The sequence below is a fragment of the Prionailurus viverrinus genome, chromosome C1 (genome assembly GCF_022837055.1).
Source record: "Prionailurus viverrinus isolate Anna chromosome C1, UM_Priviv_1.0, whole genome shotgun sequence".
NCBI classification, from domain to species: Eukaryota; Metazoa; Chordata; class Mammalia; order Carnivora; family Felidae; genus Prionailurus; species Prionailurus viverrinus.
Window position 1 is genome coordinate 16658585 of NC_062568.1, and position 23077 is coordinate 16681661.

Sequence of the window (23077 nt, forward strand, 5' to 3'; positions counted from 1 at the left end):
CACAAATATATGATCAGTGGTAAAATGATAAGTGATTTAGTATTTTTTTTTACTTTCTTATATTTTCAAAATTTTATTTATCTATTTATTAATTTTAATATTTATTTATTTTTAAGGGAGAGAGAGAGGCATTGAGAAAGGGAGGCAGAGAATCCCAAGCAGGATCCACACTGTCAGCACAGAGCCCGATATGGCGCTCAAACTCATGAACCATAAGATCATGCCCTGAGCTGAAATCAAGAGTCAGATGCTTAACCGACTGAGCCATCCAGGCACCCCTTCAAAATTTTATTTAACATGAATATATTGCATTAATATTTTGAAAAAGGAACACAGTCTATGCAGTCCGGGTTGAGGACTTACCTTCTTTCTTCTTCTAATCTTAACCCACAATTCAGAGACATTTTAAAGCTGGAATGTTAAGCATTCCACAGTTAAGCATTAACTGTGATTTTCTCCCAATTTTTTTACACACTTATTAAGGTTCACTACATGCATAAATAAATATGTTTCTGTTTAGGCTCTATTAATAGCACTCTTTTAAGAGGAATAAGAAAACATGTGACTAACTGCTGTCTCAATATGTTATTATAGTTACTCAACAATCCCCGACTACTTCTCAGCCCCTCACATTTTGAACTAACCTCTTTTCACACAGGAGGAAATAGCCCTGTCCAGGAGTTCACTGTGCCTGGGAGCAAGTCCACAGCTACCATCAGTGGCCTGAAACCTGGAGCGGACTACACCATCACCGTGTATGCTGTCACTGGCCGTGGAGACAGCCCAGCAAGCAGCAAGCCAATTTCCATTGATTATCGAACAGGTACCAACCCCTGCTCTGAGGTGACATGAGAATATTTACTTAGTTTTACAGAGTTCTTCCAAAGTACTCTCCTCATGTGGAATTAGTTTTCTTTTCTTTTTAAATTTTTTTTATGTTTATTTGTTTTTGACAGAGAGAGACAGAGCATGAGTAGGGGAGGGGCAAAGAGAGGGAAACACAGAATCTGAAACAGGCTCCAGGCTCCGAGCTGTCAGCACAGAGCCCGATGTGGGGCTTGAACTCACAGACTGCGAGATCATGACCTGAGCTGAAGTCAGGGGCTCAACCGACTGAGCCACCCAGGCACCCCTGGTTTCTTTTTTAATAAGAAACAACATAGACAGCCAGCAGAGTTTTGAGCCAGATATACAAAGAAGTATCACCAGATATACAAAGGGATTTTGTGTATTTCGTTAATGGATATATTCCATGTGCCTGCAATAGAGACAAGCATAGAGGGTGTTCAATATATTCGTTAATGAGTGAAGGAATGAGGTGATAAGAAGACAAACACCTACTTGGAATATAGTCTTTGTGAATGAAGCAGCCATCTTGAAAATAGGTAATGGCATCTAGATGCATGCCCCACCTCCAGAAGGCAATCTATGTGTTTCTGCAAAAGATACACCCGTGAGTCATTAATGGTAATAAGAGATGATTCTGTACACACCAGAACTGGAAACAAGACTTGTCCATTCTTGTCCCCATGGACTGGGGCTTCACTGATTTCTCCTTGTGTTTATGTGTAGAAATTGACAAGCCAGCACAGATGCAAGTGACTGACGTTCAGGAAAACAGCATTAGTGTCAGATGGCTGCCTTCAAGTTCCCCTGTTACTGGCTACAGAGTGACCACTACTCCCAAAAATGGCCCAGGACCATCAAAAACTAAAACTGCGGGTCCAGGTAAGAAAAACCAGCATCTCACATACATCAGGATAAACAGAATAGGGTCACACCATATGGTTTTTAATATAAATGGCCACCTAGGTCTGAAGTACTATATATTTTCATATCATGCATCAGAGATCCCCATTTGTGAACTCAGGGCTCAAGATTGTTACAAACTCCCTCCATGGTAGCATTTTTAGGATAAGTGTGTTTCTACTTTTACATGCATAGTTCTGTTTGATGGTGTGACCATCTTACATGATTAGATCTATCTTTGTGGGTTTATCATGCACACCAAAGAGAGAGATGGCCTAACTTTTTAAGATCCTTTTAACTCTTGTTTTTGTTTTTATATAAAATGCTGGTGAAATCGGGATCCCAAGGTAGTATCTTGAGGTCAGGCTAATTTTCATTTTTTCCAAGAGCAGCATCCTTCATTGTTGGAGACATCATATTAAATTTTAGAGTGTCTCCTTTAGTTTGACTTTACTCCAGTATGGCAGTTTGTATTAGCAAAGAACATGTTTGTCCAAGGGAAATTCATATCTGACTCATCCATGTTTTCATGGTAATTCTGCAAATGAAAATTCTGGGCCACCGTGCGTTTATTACGGAACTCTGAAAGTCACTTAGCTGACCTTACAGTGGATGACATAGATGCATTTGCTTTTCACTCCCTTTGCAGATCAAACAGAAATGACCATTGAAGGCTTGCAGCCCACAGTGGAGTATGTGGTCAGTGTCTACGCTCAGAATCGAAACGGAGAGAGTCAGCCTCTGGTTCAAACTGCAGTAACCAGTATGTAACCAATGCTTATTTCCCATTTTCAAAGTCAATTGTGTTCTTAGGCAAATGAATGCCCTCTGCACATCTTTTGCGATTATACCTAGAGAAAACCAACTTGGTTAGTTTGAATCTTGAGCTGAGCCCTTTACAAACATTTTTCCTTCTTGGTGCCAAGCAATGAACATATAGGGAAGGAAGTTTGTGGAGCTATCATAGTTGCTGTGCTTTGAATTTCTTTTGCTCAAATGGCCTCAGCAAAATCTTGTTTGCCTATAGCAAATCTACAAAATATTTTGCCTGGACCTATTTTTCTACGACTGGATGGTAAAGTTGATTGCGGCATGCTTCGTGAAGCTATTATGTTCGGAGCATTTGGAAAACTGTCTGCACCAGCGATTAATGTAAATAATAGAGTGGGGAGAGAAGAGTTAAAGAAAGGTTGTAATAATCTGACTCTAACATTGAAAATCAACTTTACCGCTTCCAAGGTATAGAAAATTCAGGTCTGTGAGACTAACATCACGTTGCAAAAACAAATCTGTAAAAACAAATTGTAAAAAACAAATTTTACAATATCGTAAAATTAATAGAAATAAATCCTCATTGTGGGGACATTTTACCAGGTGCCTATGTGTCTCACATACACCTATGTTTTGGTAAGTGATGTAACATTAAATAGTTTCTAAAAAAACCTATTCAGGTGTCAAGTAATTTTCCATTTAATAGTGGGTTCATTGGAATTTAATTCATCAGAGAAAATGGTATCTGCAAAACTGCTTTGCATGTTGTAAAAATGCTTATTTCACAACTTGCTTTTCACATAACCTCTTACCATTAATTTGCCTAACAGACATTGATCGCCCTAAAGGACTGGCATTCACTGATGTGGATGTCGATTCCATCAAAATTGCTTGGGAAAGCCCACAGGGGCAAGTTTCCAGGTACAGGGTGACCTACTCGAACCCTGAGGATGGAATCCATGAGCTATTCCCTGCACCTGATGGTGAAGAAGACACAGCAGAGCTGCAAGGCCTCAGGCCGGGTTCTGAGTACACAGTCAGTGTGGTTGCCTTGCACGATGATATGGAGAGCCAGCCCCTGATTGGAACCCAGTCCACAGGTATATCGGTAACTGCACCAGTGGGTGCTCATGGGAGCAGCGGCTTTACGCCCTGCTGAATGAATTATACTTTCTTGGGCTATTGATTCCCTGGAAGGGGGTTAAAAAAAAAAAGCAGCCTCTCTAATAGGAAAGACCCTCTTTAGAAAGGAATAGTAATAAGCAACAAAGTTTAAGGGATATTCAGATACAGTCTCATAAAGGGAAGTTTTAGAGTGGCTTGGCTTATAAATAAGGCCATAAAGTGAGACAACTGAAGATGGTCCTAAAATTGTGAATTATTTCTTAAACCGGGATTCCCTGTGGTCACACTCACGGTGCATAAAGGAAAGGAGTTTGGCATCCTAGAGCTTACTCTAAAAAAGGAACCCAAACTGGGCTATTTCCTAGCAGCATGATTCTGAGAACACGTAGGTAAGACCTTCCTTCTCTGGTTAGATATCATGTGCTGAGTGCGCAATTTGCTTATAGGTTTTGGGAGTCAGACACAGCGGAAACAGTTTAGGGCAAATGCTTTCCACTATACTTTATCCGCTTGTGCTTTGTTTCCGAAGCAGAGTGGAATGCTAAATTTGTGTCTGTGTGGCACCATAAACCTTGGAGGTGACTATCTGTATTATTGCTCTTCGCTTCTCTTTTCTGCTTCTGTTGTGAGCCAATTTTCTTCTTATGCTGCACCACAGAGAATACTTCAAATTTAGCAGCACTATCTGCTGTGGGGTTCAAATAAAGAAGATAAAGACATAATTCTGTCTTTTGGGGATGGAATACTCTGTGAAGTGGTTTTCCATACAAAGATCACTTATCCGGGAAAAGGGCTATTGCTCATCTTTCCATATAAAATGGAAAATCAATCCTAATGGCCAATAAGCCAACTTGACTTTGTTTTTTTATGTTTATTTTTTTTAAGGGAAAGCAAAAAAAAAAAAAAAAAAACAACTTTTCAAACCCAAAGTCCCTTAGTCTTCTGGCATTTTTCCAAGTGTTTCCAGTGATTCTGAGAATTGGTGGATATAAAACACATTTTTTTCAGCAAACATTTTCTTTATTTTGCATCCCTTCTTGTACTTTCTCATACTGAATCTTGACTTGACCAGGGAACCCACCTCACCAAACAAGCACAATCTATACTTCTCGGAATTCACTTTAATTTCCCTTTTCCCCGGTTCCTATAATATAACCTCCAATTAATGACCATCCCGACAGCCATTCCTGCACCAACCGACCTGAAGTTCACCCAGGTTACACCAACAAGCCTGACCGCCCAGTGGACAGCGCCCAATGTTCAGCTCACTGGATATCGAGTGCGGGTGACCCCCAAGGAAAAGACTGGACCAATGAAAGAAATCAACCTTGCTCCTGACAGCTCATCTGTGGTTGTATCAGGACTCATGGTATGCAGTGCCCTTTTTCATGGGAATAAAACAAAGTTGACCCTTGAGCAATATAGATGTGATCTGTGTGGGTCCACTTATATATGCTGATTTTTTTATAGTACAGTACTATAAATTTATTTTCTCTTCTTTATGATTTTACTAATAACATTTTTTTTCTCTAGCTTACTTTATTATAAGAGTATAGTATATAATGCAAATAACATACAAAAATATGTGGTGATCAACTGCTTATCAGTAAGGCTTCTGGTCAATAGGGGGCTATTACTAGTCAAGTTTGGGGGGCAGTCAAAGGTTATAAACAGATTTTCAACTGGGCAGGGGGGTTGCTACCCCTAACCCTTGCATTGTACAAGGATCAATTGTAATCATCTCTTACACATTTTAAGGTGGTGAAGATAAAATATCATAATAAATCTATTGTGTTTTGGTGCCTCTGCCACCAAATAATTTTCTTGTAATTCTGTATCTGAATTATCTATAGTGATGTAAGCTTTTCCAGATGACTCTCTCGGACAGAATTTTATAAACAGCTTTGGATATTGCACAGCTCTTTAAATGTATTCTGTTTATCTTAAAAGATTGTGTGTATGTGTGTGTTGAGGGGGGCAATTCATATATCCATAGGCTGAATCCATAAATCCATTTTGGTTATGCATTTTTTGAGCTCTTTTATCTTGGCAAGGAGTATTCTCCAGTGTGTACCAATCCAGCCTGACTCTCCCTTCATTGAAACATTTTTAATCCTTCTAGATAATCATGTGGAAAACTAGCCAGGAGTCTAGGATATGGATGGACTTCTTAACATAAGGCCAGTTTCAGGAGAAATGACAGAAAGAGGGTTCTGAGATAGAGTAGAGTGTTCTTTCTGCCTCTCGGTGGTCAGAAAAATTCATGATTGGCACCTGTCAGATCATAAAGGAGAAAAACAGGCCAATACCTGCTTTCCCCACTTTGTATCAGCTTTGTATCAGTGTAAGTATGTAAGTTAAAGCTTACTTGGTGTTGACCCCTAAGCACATTTTTAAATTCATGTAATTAACACGTCCTGTTGATCATCTGCAGTGCGGGAATAAAACTCATCTAGGAATTTATGGCTCTGTGGGTTTTGCTAGTTTATTTTTTCTTTTATAACCATTGTGGTTTTCTAATGCTGTAGTGAAAATGCCTCGGTTTCAGTAGATCACGTTACTAAAACTTACCGTGTCCTCCTTTCTAGGTCGCCACCAAATATGAAGTGAGCGTCTATGCCCTTAAGGACAGTTTGACAAGCAGACCAGCTCAGGGAGTCGTCACTACTCTGGAGAGTGAGTAATCAGGCATTTTAATGTCGACAGATATTCTGCATAAGCAAAAATGAAAGAATGGTAAATGATTTTCTAGATCACCAAATTCACAGAAGCATTCGCAATATGGAAACTGATTTGCTTGCCCATCTTTTTGACTGCCTACAGTCACCTTTTATGCCCTCCAGAAAGTGGTGTACTGGCACATAAATGGAATCACTTCAAAATGTGATAATGTTAGTGTTATGAACTAGGACTTACATTTAGTTTATGCTCTAGTTGTTGGAAATTGTCTTCATAAATCTGTGGAGGCTAGACACATGGACTTCTGCTGTACCTTAACAGTACAATAAGTATTGGACAAAATTGGGTCAAAATTCTAGTTTTGTGCCATATCAATAATTTATAGTATGCTCTTTCAAAAATCACATAAAGTATCAAAATTTCCTATTCTATAAAATACAGTTTCCATTGCATATGTTGAGAGAAAAAAATGAAGGCTTATAAAAAGGACAAAATACTAGCAATACTATATATGTTATTGCTGGCTGGCCATATCATTGTAACTCCTACCACCCATATTTTATGTTAGAATAAATTAGTAATTTTAATACTTACTAAGATATTTGTAGATACTGTAAAGTCAGACTCAGAAACCACTGGTAATATCTGCAAAGGTTTTTAGTTTTGCAAAAAAAAAAAAAAAAAAGCATGACAGGTGAATCTTTTCATACTTTCTAATTACTGTCAACCTTTCTCTCTGGATGCAGGGGAAAATCTTCACATTATTAGTTATTCATAGAAATGGATATATCTGGTGTATAATAAAGAAACATTTTAAAATATCAAAACCTTACCTAAATGAGTCAGCTGGGCGCTAATCTCCAGTTGTGATTTGTGCAGATGTCAGCCCTCCAAGAAGGGCCCGTGTGACTGATGCTACGGAGACCACCATCACCATCAGCTGGAGAACCAAGACTGAGACAATCACTGGCTTCCAAGTTGATGCCATCCCAGCAAACGGCCAGACTCCAATTCAGAGAACCATTAAGCCAGATGTCAGAAGCTACACCATCACAGGTCAGGGAACTCACTGGACTGATCACGTTTGTTGATGCTACTAATGACATAAATTAGCTTCTCAGTTACTCTACCACTTGCAATGATTAAATTTACTGTCAGTGTTTTACAATAATCCAGATATAATATTTAAAAACTCACTTTCATACTATGATTAGAAATAATTGTATTCTGTGAATGCCTGATTTTGTCTAATGTTTGCCAAAGAAATGGCACAAGTTCCGTTTATTAAATTTAACCTTTCATCAATGTATCCTTTCTTATATAAAAAAATATATATAACATAATGCTTAAAACCAAAAGAAACTAAATAATGGCATACAGTTCGTAACATTAATATTGATTATAAAACATAATTAAATTTTAAAAAGCAAACAACACTACTTCATAAAAATCAAAGTGGTAATCTGAGAATGTTCAATATCTGGGTCAGTTTAGGTCTGGTTACCAGCCAGTGACTGATTACAATGAGAGAAAACACACTCAGCAGGTGCTCGCCCCTTATTCTCCAAGACGACCACTTCTAATAGCATTTTTTTAACTTTAAAATGTATTTTAGCCAATATCTTTGTATGCATCAGTGATTTTCTTTTGAGATATGTTTCTTATTAGCACCCATGCCACGCTCTAATTTACTGCTCAAACGTGGTCTGTATGGGATGGTAGAGGAACTATGAAAATTACACAGGAGTTTGAAAATTCTCCTAAAAATTTAAGATCAGATAAAAAGCATCTGTTTACAAATCACAGGTTTACAACCCGGCATGGACTACAAGATCTATTTATACACCCTGAATGACAATGCTCGGAGCTCTCCTGTGGTCATCGATGCCTCCACTGGTAACTACTTTTTTTTTTTTTTTGTAACTACTTTTTTACTGAAGAAATGCCATCAACTTATAGGTGATCAGTGATGTGAGCTTAAGAAACAAAAATGAGACTAACGTTGTATTGCAGATCACAAGTGAATCATTTTTATAGTTCTAGAACTCTCAGATTCTCTCAAGTCTGTTGATAAGGGAGGGAAAGGAGTGTGGGAATAATTTCCTTGCTTACTCACTTTCTTAGAGACTTAATTTTGTTTTCTTTTAGCCATTGATGCACCATCCAATCTGCGTTTCCTGGCCACCACACCCAACTCCTTGCTGGTATCATGGCAGCCACCCCGTGCCAGGATTACTGGTTACATCATCAAGTATGAGAAACCTGGGTCCCCTCCCAGAGAAGTGGTCCCTCGTCCTCGCCCTGGTGTCACAGAGGCTACTATTACTGGTATCGGGGTTTCCATGTTGCTATTTTCCTCCAGACTCCCTAGGACACACAAAGCACTTAGCAGATCCCAACTATGCCTTTGATGCTGTATCACGAGAACAAGAAGCCCTGTTTCTGATACCTTCAAAAAGCATTCTCTGTGGAAGAGCTGTAGAGCTCAATACATCTGAAAATACAGGAATTCATGAAAATGCAGTAATTCTAATACTGTCATCATGGCATAACTAGATTTATTGGCTGTATGTTTGCCAAATACTTGTCAGTCCAGTCCTAGAAAAAGACATTTTTCAAAACAAACTAATTGTGATCCTGTCCTCCCATGAGCTCCCTAAAGATCTGATGATCTTACAGGACTTGCCAGAATGCCACCTGCCATTGCCCTCATTGCCCAGTTTCACAGACTAGGTCTTGAGGCAAAGTGATTCCCAACCACCCATATTGGGGAGAATGCCTGGAATGGAGAATAAGAGTTGTGCATTTCAGTGGGAAAGATCATAAGCCTCTGGTATTATTTTTGTCCCAGGGGATTAAAATTTTAAACTATGTACAGGATATCATCTGGATTTTAAAATACTGTGGAACACAGAGAAACCAGAAAGAGATGCTGCTTTTTTAGAAACTTTGGAAGAAGGAAAATAGAATTAGATGTGGAAGGAGTTGAATTGGATACTTCCTACAGGGACCACACAAAGATTGGCGGCTTTCTCTTACAGAGTACTTACCTATAGTCTAACTTTTCATTGATCCTGTCACTGAGGACCATCTGGTTATTAGGCCTAAGTAGATTCATGTATACAATCTGCAGTGATCTCCCCCAAATGTGTATTCCACCAGTGGTTTATGATGCTGATAGACTTTCTTGAATTCAAAAGGGCAAACAAGACCATGTGTTAAAGGAATACCCACAAAAAATTAGCATAAACATGTTTACTTGGTGTCGGATTTGGTAGGAAAATTATTAATTATTAATTTGCCAAGTGGTCATCCTATGTGGAGTATTTGGGTTTTGCGGGAAAAAGGTGAAGTCTGTTTTACTTTTCAGGAGGCCAAAGGCCAGCTAGAGAGAGGATGCTTGCTCCCCAGTAGCATCAACTTCCATTTGACTAGCTGAGCATACAGACTTTAATATGATGATCTGTCCTTCCGTCAGGTCTGGAACCAGGGACCGAGTATACCATCCAAGTCATTGCCCTCAAGAACAACCAGAAGAGTGAGCCTCTGATTGGAAGGAAAAAGACAGGTAAAGGGCACCTTCTGGGTAGGAAGATAATCAAGACAAAACTAATTATAAGTGATAAATTTTGCTGTGAAAAGGTTCTCGAGGTTTTGATACCTTTCTCCTGGAAATTGTTTCTTAAACAGCTTAGCATGTATATTGTGCTCTTTGTTATCATGAATAACCTAACATAATCGGCAACATTCAGTTTTTTTTTTCTTGTCTTTATTTATTATTTGGTTTCTGAAACTTGAGCTAAATAATTTTTTCAACTTTATGATTCCAATTTCAGTTTAATTTGAAGAAAATGCTATATTTACGCTGATAGGAGAGTTTTAGAAATAAACATGTATGTATATTTATCATTTCAATTCATGAAAAACTGTTGAGTCAAACCTCTGGAATTCTCATACTTCAGATGCTGAAATAATTAGTCTGGATTCTAGTCCTTATAACATGATTCTCAAATGAAAAAAAGAAGAAAAAAGGCTGCACATTTCAGTTCCATTAGGCTTAATTTGGGCAGAAGCAGCTTCTATGGGGCTCAGCGGTTCAAAGCTTTATGTGTATGATAAACTCATACGAACGCTTTTTCATTCTAAACTATAAAGAAACCTTTGAGAAAAATCATAAAGATTTCTTTTTGGAAAAAGTGTTTTGTGATTTAAGAACTGCTAATTTTCTAAGGGCTTTGATCAGATTGATAAAGAGTCATTGTTGCCTGAATTGATAACGACTACTGCTGCTACTTTTGGGAGCTTAACACGCTTTGCTTTTTTGGCTCTAACCTCTCTCGGCTAGATGAGCTTCCCCAACTGGTAACCCTTCCACACCCCAATCTTCACGGACCAGAGATCTTGGATGTTCCCTCCACAGTTCAAAAGACCCCTTTCATCAACCCTGGGTATGACACTGGAAACGGTATTCAGCTTCCTGGCACTTCTGGTCAGCAGCCCAGTGTTGGGCAACAAATGATCTTTGAGGAGCATGGTTTTAGGCGCACCACACCGCCCACAACGGCCACCCCTGTAAGGCATAGGCCAAGACCATATCCGCCGAATGTAAATGAGGAGATCCAAGTTGGTCATGTCCCCAGGGGAGACGTAGACCATCACCTCTACCCTCACGTTCTGGGACTCAATCCAAATGCCTCTACAGGACAAGAAGCTCTCTCTCAGACAACCATCTCTTGGACCCCATTCCAAGAAAGCTCTGAGTATATCATTTCATGTCATCCCGTTGGCATTGACGAAGAACCTTTACAGGTAATTGCTTTTCCTCTTTACTTCTGAGTTGCCTGGAAATAAGTAAGCTAGGTAACTGAAGTGACCAGAGCTCAACTATAAAGTGGCTCTATTTCTAGTACCTTTTAGAAAGGTGACAGGCGTAAGCCCTGATTCTTCTTTTTAAAATCTCAGGATGCCTTACTTTGGGGGATGTGCCAAAAAGTATCATTAACTTTTGTTTAGTAGAGAAAATAAAATAACTTCTATTATTCTCACACATTTAAGGCTCCTTAGTAATATGGACAAAAAATTACCTGAGAAAAGACAGATCAATATTCTGCCTGAACTTACATTTGTGCAAGAAGGGCTAAAATGCCATCCTTGGGACACCTGGCTGGCTCAGTAGGAAGAGTATGTGACTCTTGATCTCGGGGTCGTGAGTTCGAGCCTCACATAGAGTGTACAGATTACTTAAAAATGAGATCTTTATAAATAAATAAATAGCCACCTTATAGTTTGTCCATGAAGAATCCCATTATCTACAATATGTCTAAGGAGAAGGAACTTAAGTGAAGCTGTGCATATCAGCTGTTACAAGCGATGGATTCTCTAAAACTTTTGTTCTTTGTCTTGCTGGTATCAATTTTTATTGTGTTCTTATTTTTAGAAAGTGGAAGAGTTAAAAAACAAAAACAAAAACAAAAGAAACTAACCACACTGTGAAAGTTTCATGAGCTTAGAAACATGAGTTTGAGGATTTGCCAAAACGCTTTAAGGCCCCCATCTGGGGGTCACATGCCACCTTGCATAGGATGAACAGATCTCCCTCATGGCACAGTGTCCACATTTTATGTGAAATGGGGTGGTGAGGGTTTCCAGTGGGCTTACACAGACCTGCGATTACAGCAGGACGAAGAAGAGCCTGCCTATTAAATTACTGAGGGCTCCCGATAACTAGGGAGCACAGAGGGTAGATTTTTGGCAGGTCAAATAAAAAAGATGGCCTCTCCCCCAAGTTCCATTTCTCTCTACGGCTGGTTTGAGACCTTTCCACCGTCCTTCCTTGTTTGCTTTATTTACATAGCGCGGGTTACTGATAAGAGAATAGGGCAAGTCACATGAATTCCTCACTATAACGCTCTTTCCATCACTTTGGATGTGCCGATAATTGCAGTTCCGAGTTCCTGGAACTTCGGCCAGTGCCACCCTGACAGGCCTCACCAGAGGGGCCACCTACAACATCATAGTGGAGGCACTGAAAGACCACAAGAGGCACAAGGTTCGGGAGGAGGTCGTTACCGTGGGCAACTCTGGTACGTGCATGCCTGGTTACTCGGGCACAGGCTCCCCTCTGGACTACCCCAGAGACCCTTTTTCTCTTGACTGAATGTTCCTTTGTCGCTGTTGTCTTTTAACTTTGGGAGGTAATGCCATTAAGTAAATGAGCAACTTTAAATGCAATGATTTTTCCCTCATGATATCCAACTATCTTTGTAAAATGCATCTACAAATAGTTTCAAACAGTGTATGATAATAGACCTGGAAGGGACCTCAAATATTATTTAGTCCAACATTTTGACTACCTGCCAGTGAGTATCTGAATTGATACAGGGCACAAGTCTCCTGATCTCTTTTCCCAGGCCCTCTGCATCTCACCATGTTGCTGCCTCTTCAGGGATTTTTAAGTACTGGAACTGATTACCTGTAAAGGAAATTCCCTATCTGCAAACATTAGCGACTGCTGTTTTTGTTCCTCATGTAAAATGCTGCCAACATAGCCCCCTTCTGTTCAAGGAGCTCCCTTAGTCCAGTGTTATTTCAGTTTCTTTTTCTGATTACATAGGCCCAAAGCTGAAATAGAGGTTAAACGGTCACCGACATCTCTTTGTAGCACTTGCAAAGTCCTCTTAAGCCAGTAGTGTATCACCTGCCTTTTCAACCTGCATCAGCTGAAGATTCACCAAGGAACATGAGATAGGGAATAATCGAAACCATGAACCTTCCATCTTCCCACCAGAGGGTTCTCTATCCCACATCAGCAGGGAGTGCTAAATTCTATCACTGTCAAGGGACGGGCTTTATTCCAGGGTCAGCTGCTGAATGTGTAGTACACAGATGACCATGCTACTTTACGTGTATAAATGTCTGTGAATTTAAGCAGTTGACTATTTGGTGGGGGGATCATTTTGTGCTTGTTGTGTTATGTATCCATGGTAATGCATGCCTTCTGCCTTGCGTGGTTTTACTAGTGGGGAGCCACATGAAAGGAATTTTCAAAAGCACAGAGGTCTTTGTGCTTTTCCACATCATTTTTTTTTTCTTTAAGATTCCATCTCCATAACTTAAGTCAGGTGGAATTTTAACTCCTGGCTATTTTTAGGAGGGTTACCGAAATCCCTAGTAACACTTCAGTTTCCTTTCATTTCTCTTTCCAACCCAGTATCCCCAGCAGCAGTATTCTGCATTCTAGCCAGGTTCCCCTGGCTTTTAGACATGTCAGACTTCTTAGTTTCTTTCAAACTCTAGTTTCTTCCAGGGTGATGCCTTTTAAACTATTAGCCACTTGAAATATCTATTGCTTTTGAGATTTTGATGTTTGCACTATAAAAAGAAATAGACCCGGTGGGATTCAAAGTCACCAAAGTTAGTTTATTTAATTTTTAGAAAATCATTGGAAGCATGCTTTGTTTGCACAGATTAAGTTTTCTCAAAACATAAAGACCAAGATCTGAGGCAACATGAAGAGACCTCATTACTCATTCCTGAGTCGTTCATATCCCTTGCTTTCTCTTATTTGAAACAGTTGATTTTATTGCTAAAGTAAAACAGTCCTACTACTATGATAATAATGTACAGAACCTAGGATTTTTGCACTATTTTTGCACGGTTATGCAAAGCAAAGGCTGCAATAATAAAAGTGAATATTGCATTCTAATGGTATATAAGAATGCCTGAGACTTTTGCATTAAAAGCAAAAGATGCTCTCAGGGGCACCTGGGTGTCTCAATCAGTTAAGCATCTGACTTCAGCTCAGGTCATGATCTAGCAGTTTGTGAGTTCAATCCTCGCTTCGGGCTCTTTGCTGACAGCTCAGAGCCTGGAGCCTGCTTCAGATTCTGTGTCTCCCTCTCTTTCTGCCCCTCACCTGCTCACTCACTCTCTCTCTCAAAAATAAATAAACATTAAAATAAATAAATAAAAAGCACAAGCAAAAGATGCTCTCTAATATTTTTTACTTGTTGAGCACTTTCTAAGTGTTAGCAATGGACCAGTGCTTTGAATTCATGCTATAATATCTCCTTCACAAGATCCTGAGCAGGTAGATATATTTTTATTAGTATCCCCGTGTTGCAGGTGAGGGAAGTAAGACAGAGAAATGCAAAGTAACTAGCGTAAGGTCCCTCAGGTACTCCTGGAGAGACAGTCCAGCCTCTGCGTCCTGCTCAGGTTCTGAACTAGCTTAAAATGCCTTGAGATGTGTTCCATGTTTTGCCAGAAATGAGGATTTTTTAGAAGTGATGGCAAAAATGAAATGTGGGCTCCTTTTAAGGTGCTTGGGCAAGTGTTCACCGGCAGCATCTAAGCACTATTAGAGCAGCTGATGCATTGGGTAGAACAGAGGCATGTTTCTAAATGCTGCTGGGATTTCTGGTTTAGACTAAGTCATTATAACCGTAATTCAGTTTTCTCCTTATGCTCCAAAACCACCAATAAGATGTCTTTTCTTTTTCTTTTTCCTCCTTTTCTTCATGTAGTCGACCAAGGCCTAAACCAACCTACAGGTGACTCGTGCTTCGACCCCTACACGGTTTCCCATCATGCCGTCGGAGAGGAGTGGGAGCGGCTGTCTGAATCTGGCTTTAAGCTCTCGTGCCAGTGCTTGGGCTTTGGCAGTGGGCATTTCAGATGTGACTCATCTAGTGAGTAGCTTGCTTTGTCCATCTCCTCCAGTTCCAGGCGTTAGCACAGTGTGCCAAGCAAGCATGTTTGGCAGACAAGGGCTCTTCCAAACATGAAGCAAATGAGGGGAGACTGCTGGCCTCAAAGTAACATTTTGCATCATAAAAAATGATGGGAAATTTTACTTGTTGACTCCTGCCTCATTTCCAGGGTTATGGGGCAATATGACTATTAATTAAGAATATATTTGTGATGATAATGTGATTTTTTTACAAAAATTTTCTGTTAAGATATTAAAGTCAAATTCTCCGGAGCCAAGTCTAATGAAGAATAGAAGAGATGTGAAGGAATCCCAAATCTTTTTTAATCTTTAATGTTGAGTGAGCTCAGAGGTGAACATTTATGCTCATGTTCTCTTTCAACACACACCAAACATACACATATCATAATATATACACACTCTCACGCATACACACCCTCGTATTACACATCCATGTACACACATCAGGTAGTTTTGAATCTTGCCATGTAATGAAGAGAGAACAGATACTCATCTCTACATAATTAAGAATCAACTTCATTTGAAATATATTTGAGTTTCAAACTGTAAAAAGATTGTAATATTTTTAATTATACTTTCAGTTAAAATGATCCTAGAAATGACTTATTATGCTTGAGATTTAACATTGGAATTTACAAAACTCTCATTTCTGCGTTTTTTTTTTTGTTTGTTTTTTTTTTGTTTTTTTTTTTAGGGGATGTGATTATTATGGACAGTTGGTTTCTTTCTATAGGTGTTAACCATTATGGCTTATAAACGAGCCTCCTACAAGACATATCCAGAAGTTGTATTTGGGGAAATCCAACATAATATATTTTTAAGAGATTTTCAGACTAAAATGTGAAGTGGTTTAATTCAGACTAACATATGAAGACAACTAATTTTTTCAATGCAGGCTGGTGTGCTTGACCATCTGAAAATGGAAAGATGGAGCAGGTGTGCCCTATGCCGTTTAGTAGGAGTTGGAGGTTTTAGCATTTGGCATCATTTAGGTGGCTCTTCATTTCTGACACTGAACTATTTTAGGTTTGTATATTTATTACCAAGCTAAGTACTTAGGCGCAACTGTGGGAGCAGAGCTATAAGGATTTATGTGATGCTTTGGCCCAACTCACATGTCCTTTGCTTATATGTCGTAATTGCCAAAGTAAGGAGTGACCGACTTGATAAAAGGGAAGAACTGGTATGCTGTTATACACACTTCTGAGGTGCGTTTTGTTTTGGAGATTAAAGACACCTTTTATGTGTAGTAAAGATATAGCACTGTGACTTTTAGATGCTCCTCAGAAGCAGCCTTGTTTGTAGGGATAACAACCAGTGATCTATCATTTTGTTTGTTTTTGTTTTGTTTTGACACACAGGCCTATTCGTTTACCCTTTCCATTTACAAGAAACAGGCTGTGACTCGTGGAAACCAGCTGAGCTTTGTTTTTTGGTTAATAGAACTACTTTGTATCCAGGTTCTCTGCAAATCCAAAAAGTGACTTTTCATCTATGATCCATTCCCAAAAGACTATTTAAATCCTACTTTGGTTTCCAGTAATTTTAAACCTTAAGAGTGAGAATGCAGATGAAGGTCACTGACAATTCTTGTGACATGATTTTGGCGGAATACATCGCGTCTTAAAATATCCTAGAAAATGCGAAACTGTAAAGATAATATTTTTAAATCCAACCCAAAACTGGTTTGTCATGGAGATCATGACTTTCAACTTTTCTTGCCACTCCTTCCAGGTTGCCTGGCGTTCGAAATCCTGTGACGTGTCCCAGCTCACACACTGTCTTGCGAGTCAGAACACCCTGGTAACTCTCTGCCTCTGACTTTCCCCACCCTGCAGAATGGTGCCATGACAATGGCGTGAACTACAAGATTGGAGAGAAGTGGGATCGTCAGGGGGAGAATGGCCAGATGATGAGCTGCACCTGTCTTGGAAATGGAAAAGGAGAATTCAAGTGTGATCCTCGTACGTTGCCACACATCATTTTTAGTGGCTTATTAAGCACTCCCACTTTTATTACTGAGCTGCAGCTCTCATTCACAGAAATGATTGGAGACTTTAGGTCTCCTTGAGGAGTGAGCAGTGGGTTTGTTAATCTTTTGATTTGGGAAAGTGGAGACAAGCTTCAAAAATGAGCCAGGATTTAATGTTATTACAGGGCACATGAGCACTTTTCCTCAGTATTTTGACCATAAGCTGCAGTGAAATACTACAAGAAAGCTTTATGGTTCTTTAGATTCAACTTTTAAAATACGAACCTTATCCAGTTTATCAGAGTTAGTTTCTGGAAGTGCTGCCCTAAGATCTATACAGCAGTACCTCTCCTAACAATGGTTTTCACAAACATGTAGGATTTCGGCTGTGATGATGCAAATTTGGGAGAGAAATAGAACCCACCCTCTTTAGGAAGGTGAGGTAGGTCTGTATTATTCTCAATCTTACATGAGCTTCTGACTTGTGTCTCCACGCAGATGAGGCAACGTGCTATGATGATGGGAAGACATACCATGTAGGAGAACAGTGGCAGAAGGAATATCTTGGTGCCATTTGCTCCTGCACATGCTTCGGAGGCCAGCGGGTAAGGCCAGCCTCCCTCTAATTTAAATAAGACAAAGAGGGGGCTCCTGCACTGGGGATTAAGAGGTCAGCTTCCTGTGTGTGTGCTGTACACAAAGGTGTGGTAGTGCCCGTTATGAAAGTAGAAATACCTCATTTCCTGTTGGCACATAGCTGCCAACGTTAGGCCCCTCTACACCCCTTCCCAGCTCTCCCCTCCGTGGCAGCCCCAGCCCTTCTTCTCACACCTACTATTCTCGGGCTGTCTCAATTCTTCATCTTAAATTAAAGTGTTAAATGCTGCACAGCACTGGGCCTCTAGATCCATTCTGATAGATAGGTGTCCCCGTGGCATTGCTGTTAAATATTCTGAATAACATCCTGGACCTAAGAAATTACCACTTTCTTGTATCCTCTCTCAATCCAGTAATAGATCCCTGCTGTTGGTCTAGCACTGTGCTTCAGGAATATGGGACAGAGGGAAGGAGAAATGGTCCTGGCTTTTCACGATATATTTGGAAACATTAAATTAGCATACACTGAAAGTCAAGCTGATTAAGTTTCTTAGTGAGTCTGACAAATACTTTCCAGGTAGGCTGGAATCAGCAAGAAAGTTTCCATGGAATGAGAAACATGAACTGGCTGGGGTTTAGGATGTTTCGTTTTTTGTTTTTTTAAGTTTTTTTTATTTATTCTGAGAGAGAGCGTGTGAGTGGGGAGAGGCAGAGAAAGAGGGAGAGAGGGAGAATCCCAAGCAAGCTCCATGTGGTCAGTGCACAGAGCCCAGCGTGGGGGCTCGAACTCACAAAACCTGAGCCAAAATGAAGAGTCAGACGCCTAACCGACTGAGCCACCCAGATGCCCCTAGATTGTTTAAAATAGGTTGAGGGAAGAGGAGGAAGCAGAGAGACCAGAGTAAAGCACCTGAGAAGGGAAGGGGCTGGCATATGTGGGGTCCAGGGAGCCACCCGTCTACAGAGCGTCTTATGGTAACAAATCAGATGAGAAGAAGGGGAAGCCACTTATGGAAAGGCTTGGAATTCCATCATTTAAACTGGAACTTCTCAACCATTTCAAGTTTATTGAGACAGAGAGCATGTGCGCATGTGCACGTAGGGGAGGGGCAGAGAGGGAGAGAATCCCAAGCAGGCTTCATGCTGACAATACAGAGCCTGACTCAGGCTCAAACCCGCGAACCGTGAGGTCATGACCTGAGCCGAAATCAAGAGTCAGACACTTAACCAACTGAGCCACCCAGGGGCCCCTCAACCATTTCTAGTCTGTGCTCTACCTCAGTATGACAGAAAATGCTGTGCTTTTCTCTAATATTATTTGAAATTTCAAAATAAAATGGTTCTTATAACTCACAAGCCATGAAACATAACACTCCTTTTATTTTCAATGAAAACACACCCTCTCCAACAGCTCCTCACATTCTGATACAATGAAGAGCCTGCTCCCCACCCCAGGGTAAGATTCACTGGTTGATGCCTTTGGTATTAGCCAACTGTAGGTGCCCAAGAAGAAAAGGAACATGATGAAAATGGTTTTTAGAAAGGCAGGGAAGGGTCTTCGGGTGTCTGCCTCTGTCCCCACCTGAGGACCTGAGCTCATGGAAAGTATTCTGACCTCCTCCCTCTGATGGAGGGAACCTGTGGAGGTGCTCACTGTCTCTCATTAAACAAAGACTGTGATCATAGAACTCAGGCATTTCTGGTAAGTGGTTGGTATAGAAATGTGTGATGGAAAGTTAATTTTTAGACTGTGGTCTCACTTCAGCATCTCCTCATTATTTATGCACATGAAATCTTTCATTTGTGACACCTGTTCTGTTCTAAAGAAAGTGCTAAATGAAACACTAAAGACAGCAGTAGAAACTGTTACATTTTTATGTGTGTAGAAGCCAGATTCAGTGATTCTGTAAGTAGGTATTTACCTGTATTAGGTATTAGGAGGAATATGCTTTTTTATAAGTTTTATTGAGAGAGAGCAGGGGAGAGGCAGAGAGAGAGGGACAGAGACAATCCCAAGCAGGCTTTGTACCACCAGCGCAGAGCCCAACATGGAGCTCGAACTCCCAAACTGTGAAATCATGACCTGAGCCGAAATCAAGAGTCAGATACCTCACCTACTGAGCCATCCAGGCGCCCCGGGAATATACTTTTTAATGGAGAAATATGTCTGGAATATTTAAGTGACAGTAGAAGAAAGTGATTATATTATTTGAGGTTCTTTTGGTTATGAGAGGAAAGCTCAACTCAAGCTGATTTAGGCAAAAAAAGACTCACAAAGCTGAAGAGTCCAGGATCGACCAGCTTCAGAGCTGCTCCGGCAGTGGCATTCAGAGTCTCTCACTCTCTCATATGCTTTGTCCCTTTGTATTGGCTTTGTTTTCTAGAAACTCCTGCTGATAGTGAGAAAGATGACCTCTGTCAGCTCCATGTTTATCACCTACAGGCTTAGGAGCAACAACGAAAAAGAACCTGTTCCCTAACATTTCTAGCAAAACTCTCAGGGAGGAGTCTCAGTGGCCCCGCTCCGTCCTGTTCCCATCTCTCATCCCGAGTCTGGCCAGATGAAAGGCTACAATACACACTAGGCATGGAAATTTAGGAAGAAGTGACAACAGATAGAGATGGCCAGGAGTCACACAGCTGGGTAGCAGTCCCAAATCCACCGGCAGTTCAGTACGAGGTTCTCCCACTTGCTCTGTGCAAGTAACTCTTTGGGCCTGAGTTTCCTTATCGGCAAAATGAGGGTGTTTGTCCCTGTGATCGCAAGTCCATTTTAAAAAGCTCTAGGATTCTAGGAAAACCTCTCTGTCTTCTAGTGCAGAAAGCTTACTTAGGAAGTTGGGACCGGAATGACTCTTAGCAGATGGGTGGGGTTTGAATAGGGAGAGAAGGGAGAACATTTCAGGAAAAGCATAAGTAGACAGGGGCAATTATAAGATATAAGCAATAAGCCCAAATGTATTCTACAAGTTGTAAATGCATAAAATCCTCATCTAAGCTCCCTCAGTGGTTAACCGCTTATAGCTTATACTTTGCCAACGTGGAAGACCTAAATTGTGATGCTCCCAGGTTATCATAAAGCCCATCTGACTTCATGCCTGTGTTCTCTCAGGGCTGGCGCTGTGACAACTGCCGAAGACCAGGGGCTGAACCCGGTCACGAAGGCTCCACCGGCCACTACAACCAGTACTCGCAGAGATACCACCAGAGAACAAACACTGTACGTGCACCTGCACCTCGAGTGTTTCTTCCCTAAACGCAGTTAGACACCTAGTAGGGAGTCTCTTTCTGTAGCTACCTTTCTTCTGAATGAACCAAATATTTTTAATTTTTAAAAAACACCTTTTTTTAAAATATGAAATTTATTGTCAAATTGGTTTCCATACAATACCCAGTGCTCATCCCAATAGGTGCCCTCCTCAATACCCATCACCCCCCCCCCCTCCCTCCCACTCCCCATCAACCTTCGGTTTGTTCTCAGTTTTAAGAGTCTCTTATGCTTTGGCTCCCTCCCTCTTTTTTTTTTTCTTCCCCTCATCCATGGTCTTCTGTTAAGTTTCTCAAGATCCACATAAGAGTGTGTACCCTTATGTATGACATAATTTAGGTTCAGACTTATTAAACTCTTAAACATCTCCTATTGCCCAGTACATTGATAAGTTCTTGAAGCTAAAAATCATCTATCTATAAGTAGTTGTCATAAAATCCTCCCCACCTTTTTTCTGTAACTTTACAGGATTTTTTTTTTATAAATTTTTCTTCTATTTTAACAGAATGCTGCTTTTTTTTTTTTCTTTCCTTTTCTGTTTTAACAGAATGTCAACTGCCCAATTGAATGCTTCATGCCTTTAGATGTACAGGCTGACAGAGAAGATTCCCGAGAGTGATATTTTCAATCCAGAGAAACAAGCATGGATTCTCTGCCAAGGTCCATCCAAACTGGAGTGATGTTAGCAGACCCCATCTTAGAGAGTTTCTTTCTTAAGCCCTTTGCTCTGGAGTGACTTCTCCAGCTTCAGCTCAACTCACAGCTTCTCCAAGCATCACCCTGGGAGTGTTTTGAGACTTTTCTCATAAATGGAAGCAGTACATCGCCTGTTCTGCTCCGAAGTATTCAATACCGCTCAGTATTTTAAATGAAATGATTCTAACTTGTGATTTGGTTTGGGATCAATAGGGAAGCATAGCCACCAACCGACATACAAAATGTATTGAAATGATATTCTCAAATTTTTAAGTAGGAAAGTTACCCAAACACTTCTGCTTCCACTTAACTGGCCTGCAGTATTGTAGGGACGGCATGTCCTTGTAACTGTGATATTTAAAATATCCACAGTATTCACCTTTTCCAAATGATCCTAGTAATGGTCTAGAAATATCTTTCTCTTACCTGTTATTTATCAATTTTTCCCAGTATTTTTATATGGAAAAAATTGTATTGAAGACACTTAGTATGCAGTTGATAAGAGGAATTTGGTATAATTATGGTTGGTGATTATTTTTTATACTGTATGTGCCAAAGCTTTACTACTGTGGAAAGACAACTGTTTAATAAAAGATTTACATTCCACAACTTGACTGTCGTGGCTTGAATGTCGTATAAAGGAATTTGGGGTAAAGAAGAATCCCCACAGATGTTTCTTTTCAGGGGCGCCTGGGTGGCTCAGTCAGTTAAGTGTCTGATTTCAATTCAGGTCATGATCTCATGGCTCATGAGTTCAAGCCCTGTGATGGGGTCTGTGCTGACAGCTCAGAGCCTGGAGCCTGCTTGGGATTCTGTGTCTCCCTCTCTCTCTCTGCCCCTCCCCCACTCATGCTCTGTCTCTCTCTCAGAAATAAACAAAAAAATTTTTTTTTAATTAATGTTGTTTTTCAATTCAGCAAACATTGAAAAACCAATGATGTGTACAGCTTCCCCCTTGGCGATTTACATACAAAATTTTCTAAATCTGTCACTACAAAAACAGATTCATTCTTATCATTTCATCTCTTCAGTAATGGAGCTAGTTTTATATTTCTGCTTTACCAGATTTCAGTGGACTCAAATATTTATTTAGCTTGCTAGCTGGTTCTTCAGAAGTGGGATTGAAAGAACCTTTGGTTGTTTTTTTCCAACTATCATTCTTCCTTCCCTCCCCTCTCCATGCCATCCTTCATTGAATAAACACCCATTCAAAGAGGTTACCTGCAAGGAAAACAAAAGGAGGCCAGTGATGTTAAAACTACTTGAACAGTATATCCTAGAGGAGTTCTGTCTTAAGGAGATGCTGTGATAGGAGAACCTCAACCCAGCTCTGCTTGCTTCCTGCCAGCTGACACTTTTGAGGTGCCCCAGCAGAGCGGGGAACAGAGTTTGCACACTCCTAACCTACAGAGACATCTCCTTTTCAGTTTAACTTTGGGGAAACAACAAAACGTTGAGATCGAATCTGGCATCTAAAACAGTAAATAAT

At 40.3% G+C, this 23077-nt stretch overlaps 1 protein-coding gene across 12 annotated transcripts in view; it reads left to right on the forward strand.

Moving 5' to 3' along the window:
• FN1 (fibronectin 1) overlaps positions 1 to 22197 on the forward strand; it is a 69931-nt gene extending 47734 nt beyond the window's left edge. For 2 of the 12 annotated variants that reach the window (XM_047871070.1, XM_047871074.1), the window contains 17 exons: positions 659 to 823; positions 1573 to 1728; positions 2399 to 2512; positions 3351 to 3620; positions 4827 to 5014; positions 6234 to 6321; positions 7204 to 7380; positions 8131 to 8220; positions 8473 to 8652; positions 9803 to 9892; positions 10745 to 11133; positions 12269 to 12407; positions 14850 to 15014; positions 16894 to 17019; positions 17526 to 17632; positions 20737 to 20844; positions 21440 to 22197. In XM_047871070.1, the coding sequence (XP_047727026.1) occupies positions 659 to 823; positions 1573 to 1728; positions 2399 to 2512; positions 3351 to 3620; positions 4827 to 5014; positions 6234 to 6321; positions 7204 to 7380; positions 8131 to 8220; positions 8473 to 8652; positions 9803 to 9892; positions 10745 to 11133; positions 12269 to 12407; positions 14850 to 15014; positions 16894 to 17019; positions 17526 to 17632; positions 20737 to 20844; positions 21440 to 21511 (2624 nt within the window). In that variant the 3' untranslated portion in view covers positions 21512 to 22197. Of the gene's footprint in view, positions 1 to 658; positions 824 to 1572; positions 1729 to 2398; positions 2513 to 3350; positions 3621 to 4826; positions 5015 to 6233; positions 6322 to 7203; positions 7381 to 8130; positions 8221 to 8472; positions 8653 to 9802; positions 9893 to 10669; positions 11134 to 12268; positions 12408 to 14849; positions 15015 to 16893; positions 17020 to 17525; positions 17633 to 20736; positions 20845 to 21439 lie in introns of all 12 variants that reach the window. The other 10 variants (XM_047871075.1, XM_047871080.1, XM_047871069.1 and 7 more) reach the window with 5 other exon arrangements.
• The last annotated feature ends 880 nt before the right edge of the window (positions 22198 to 23077 follow it).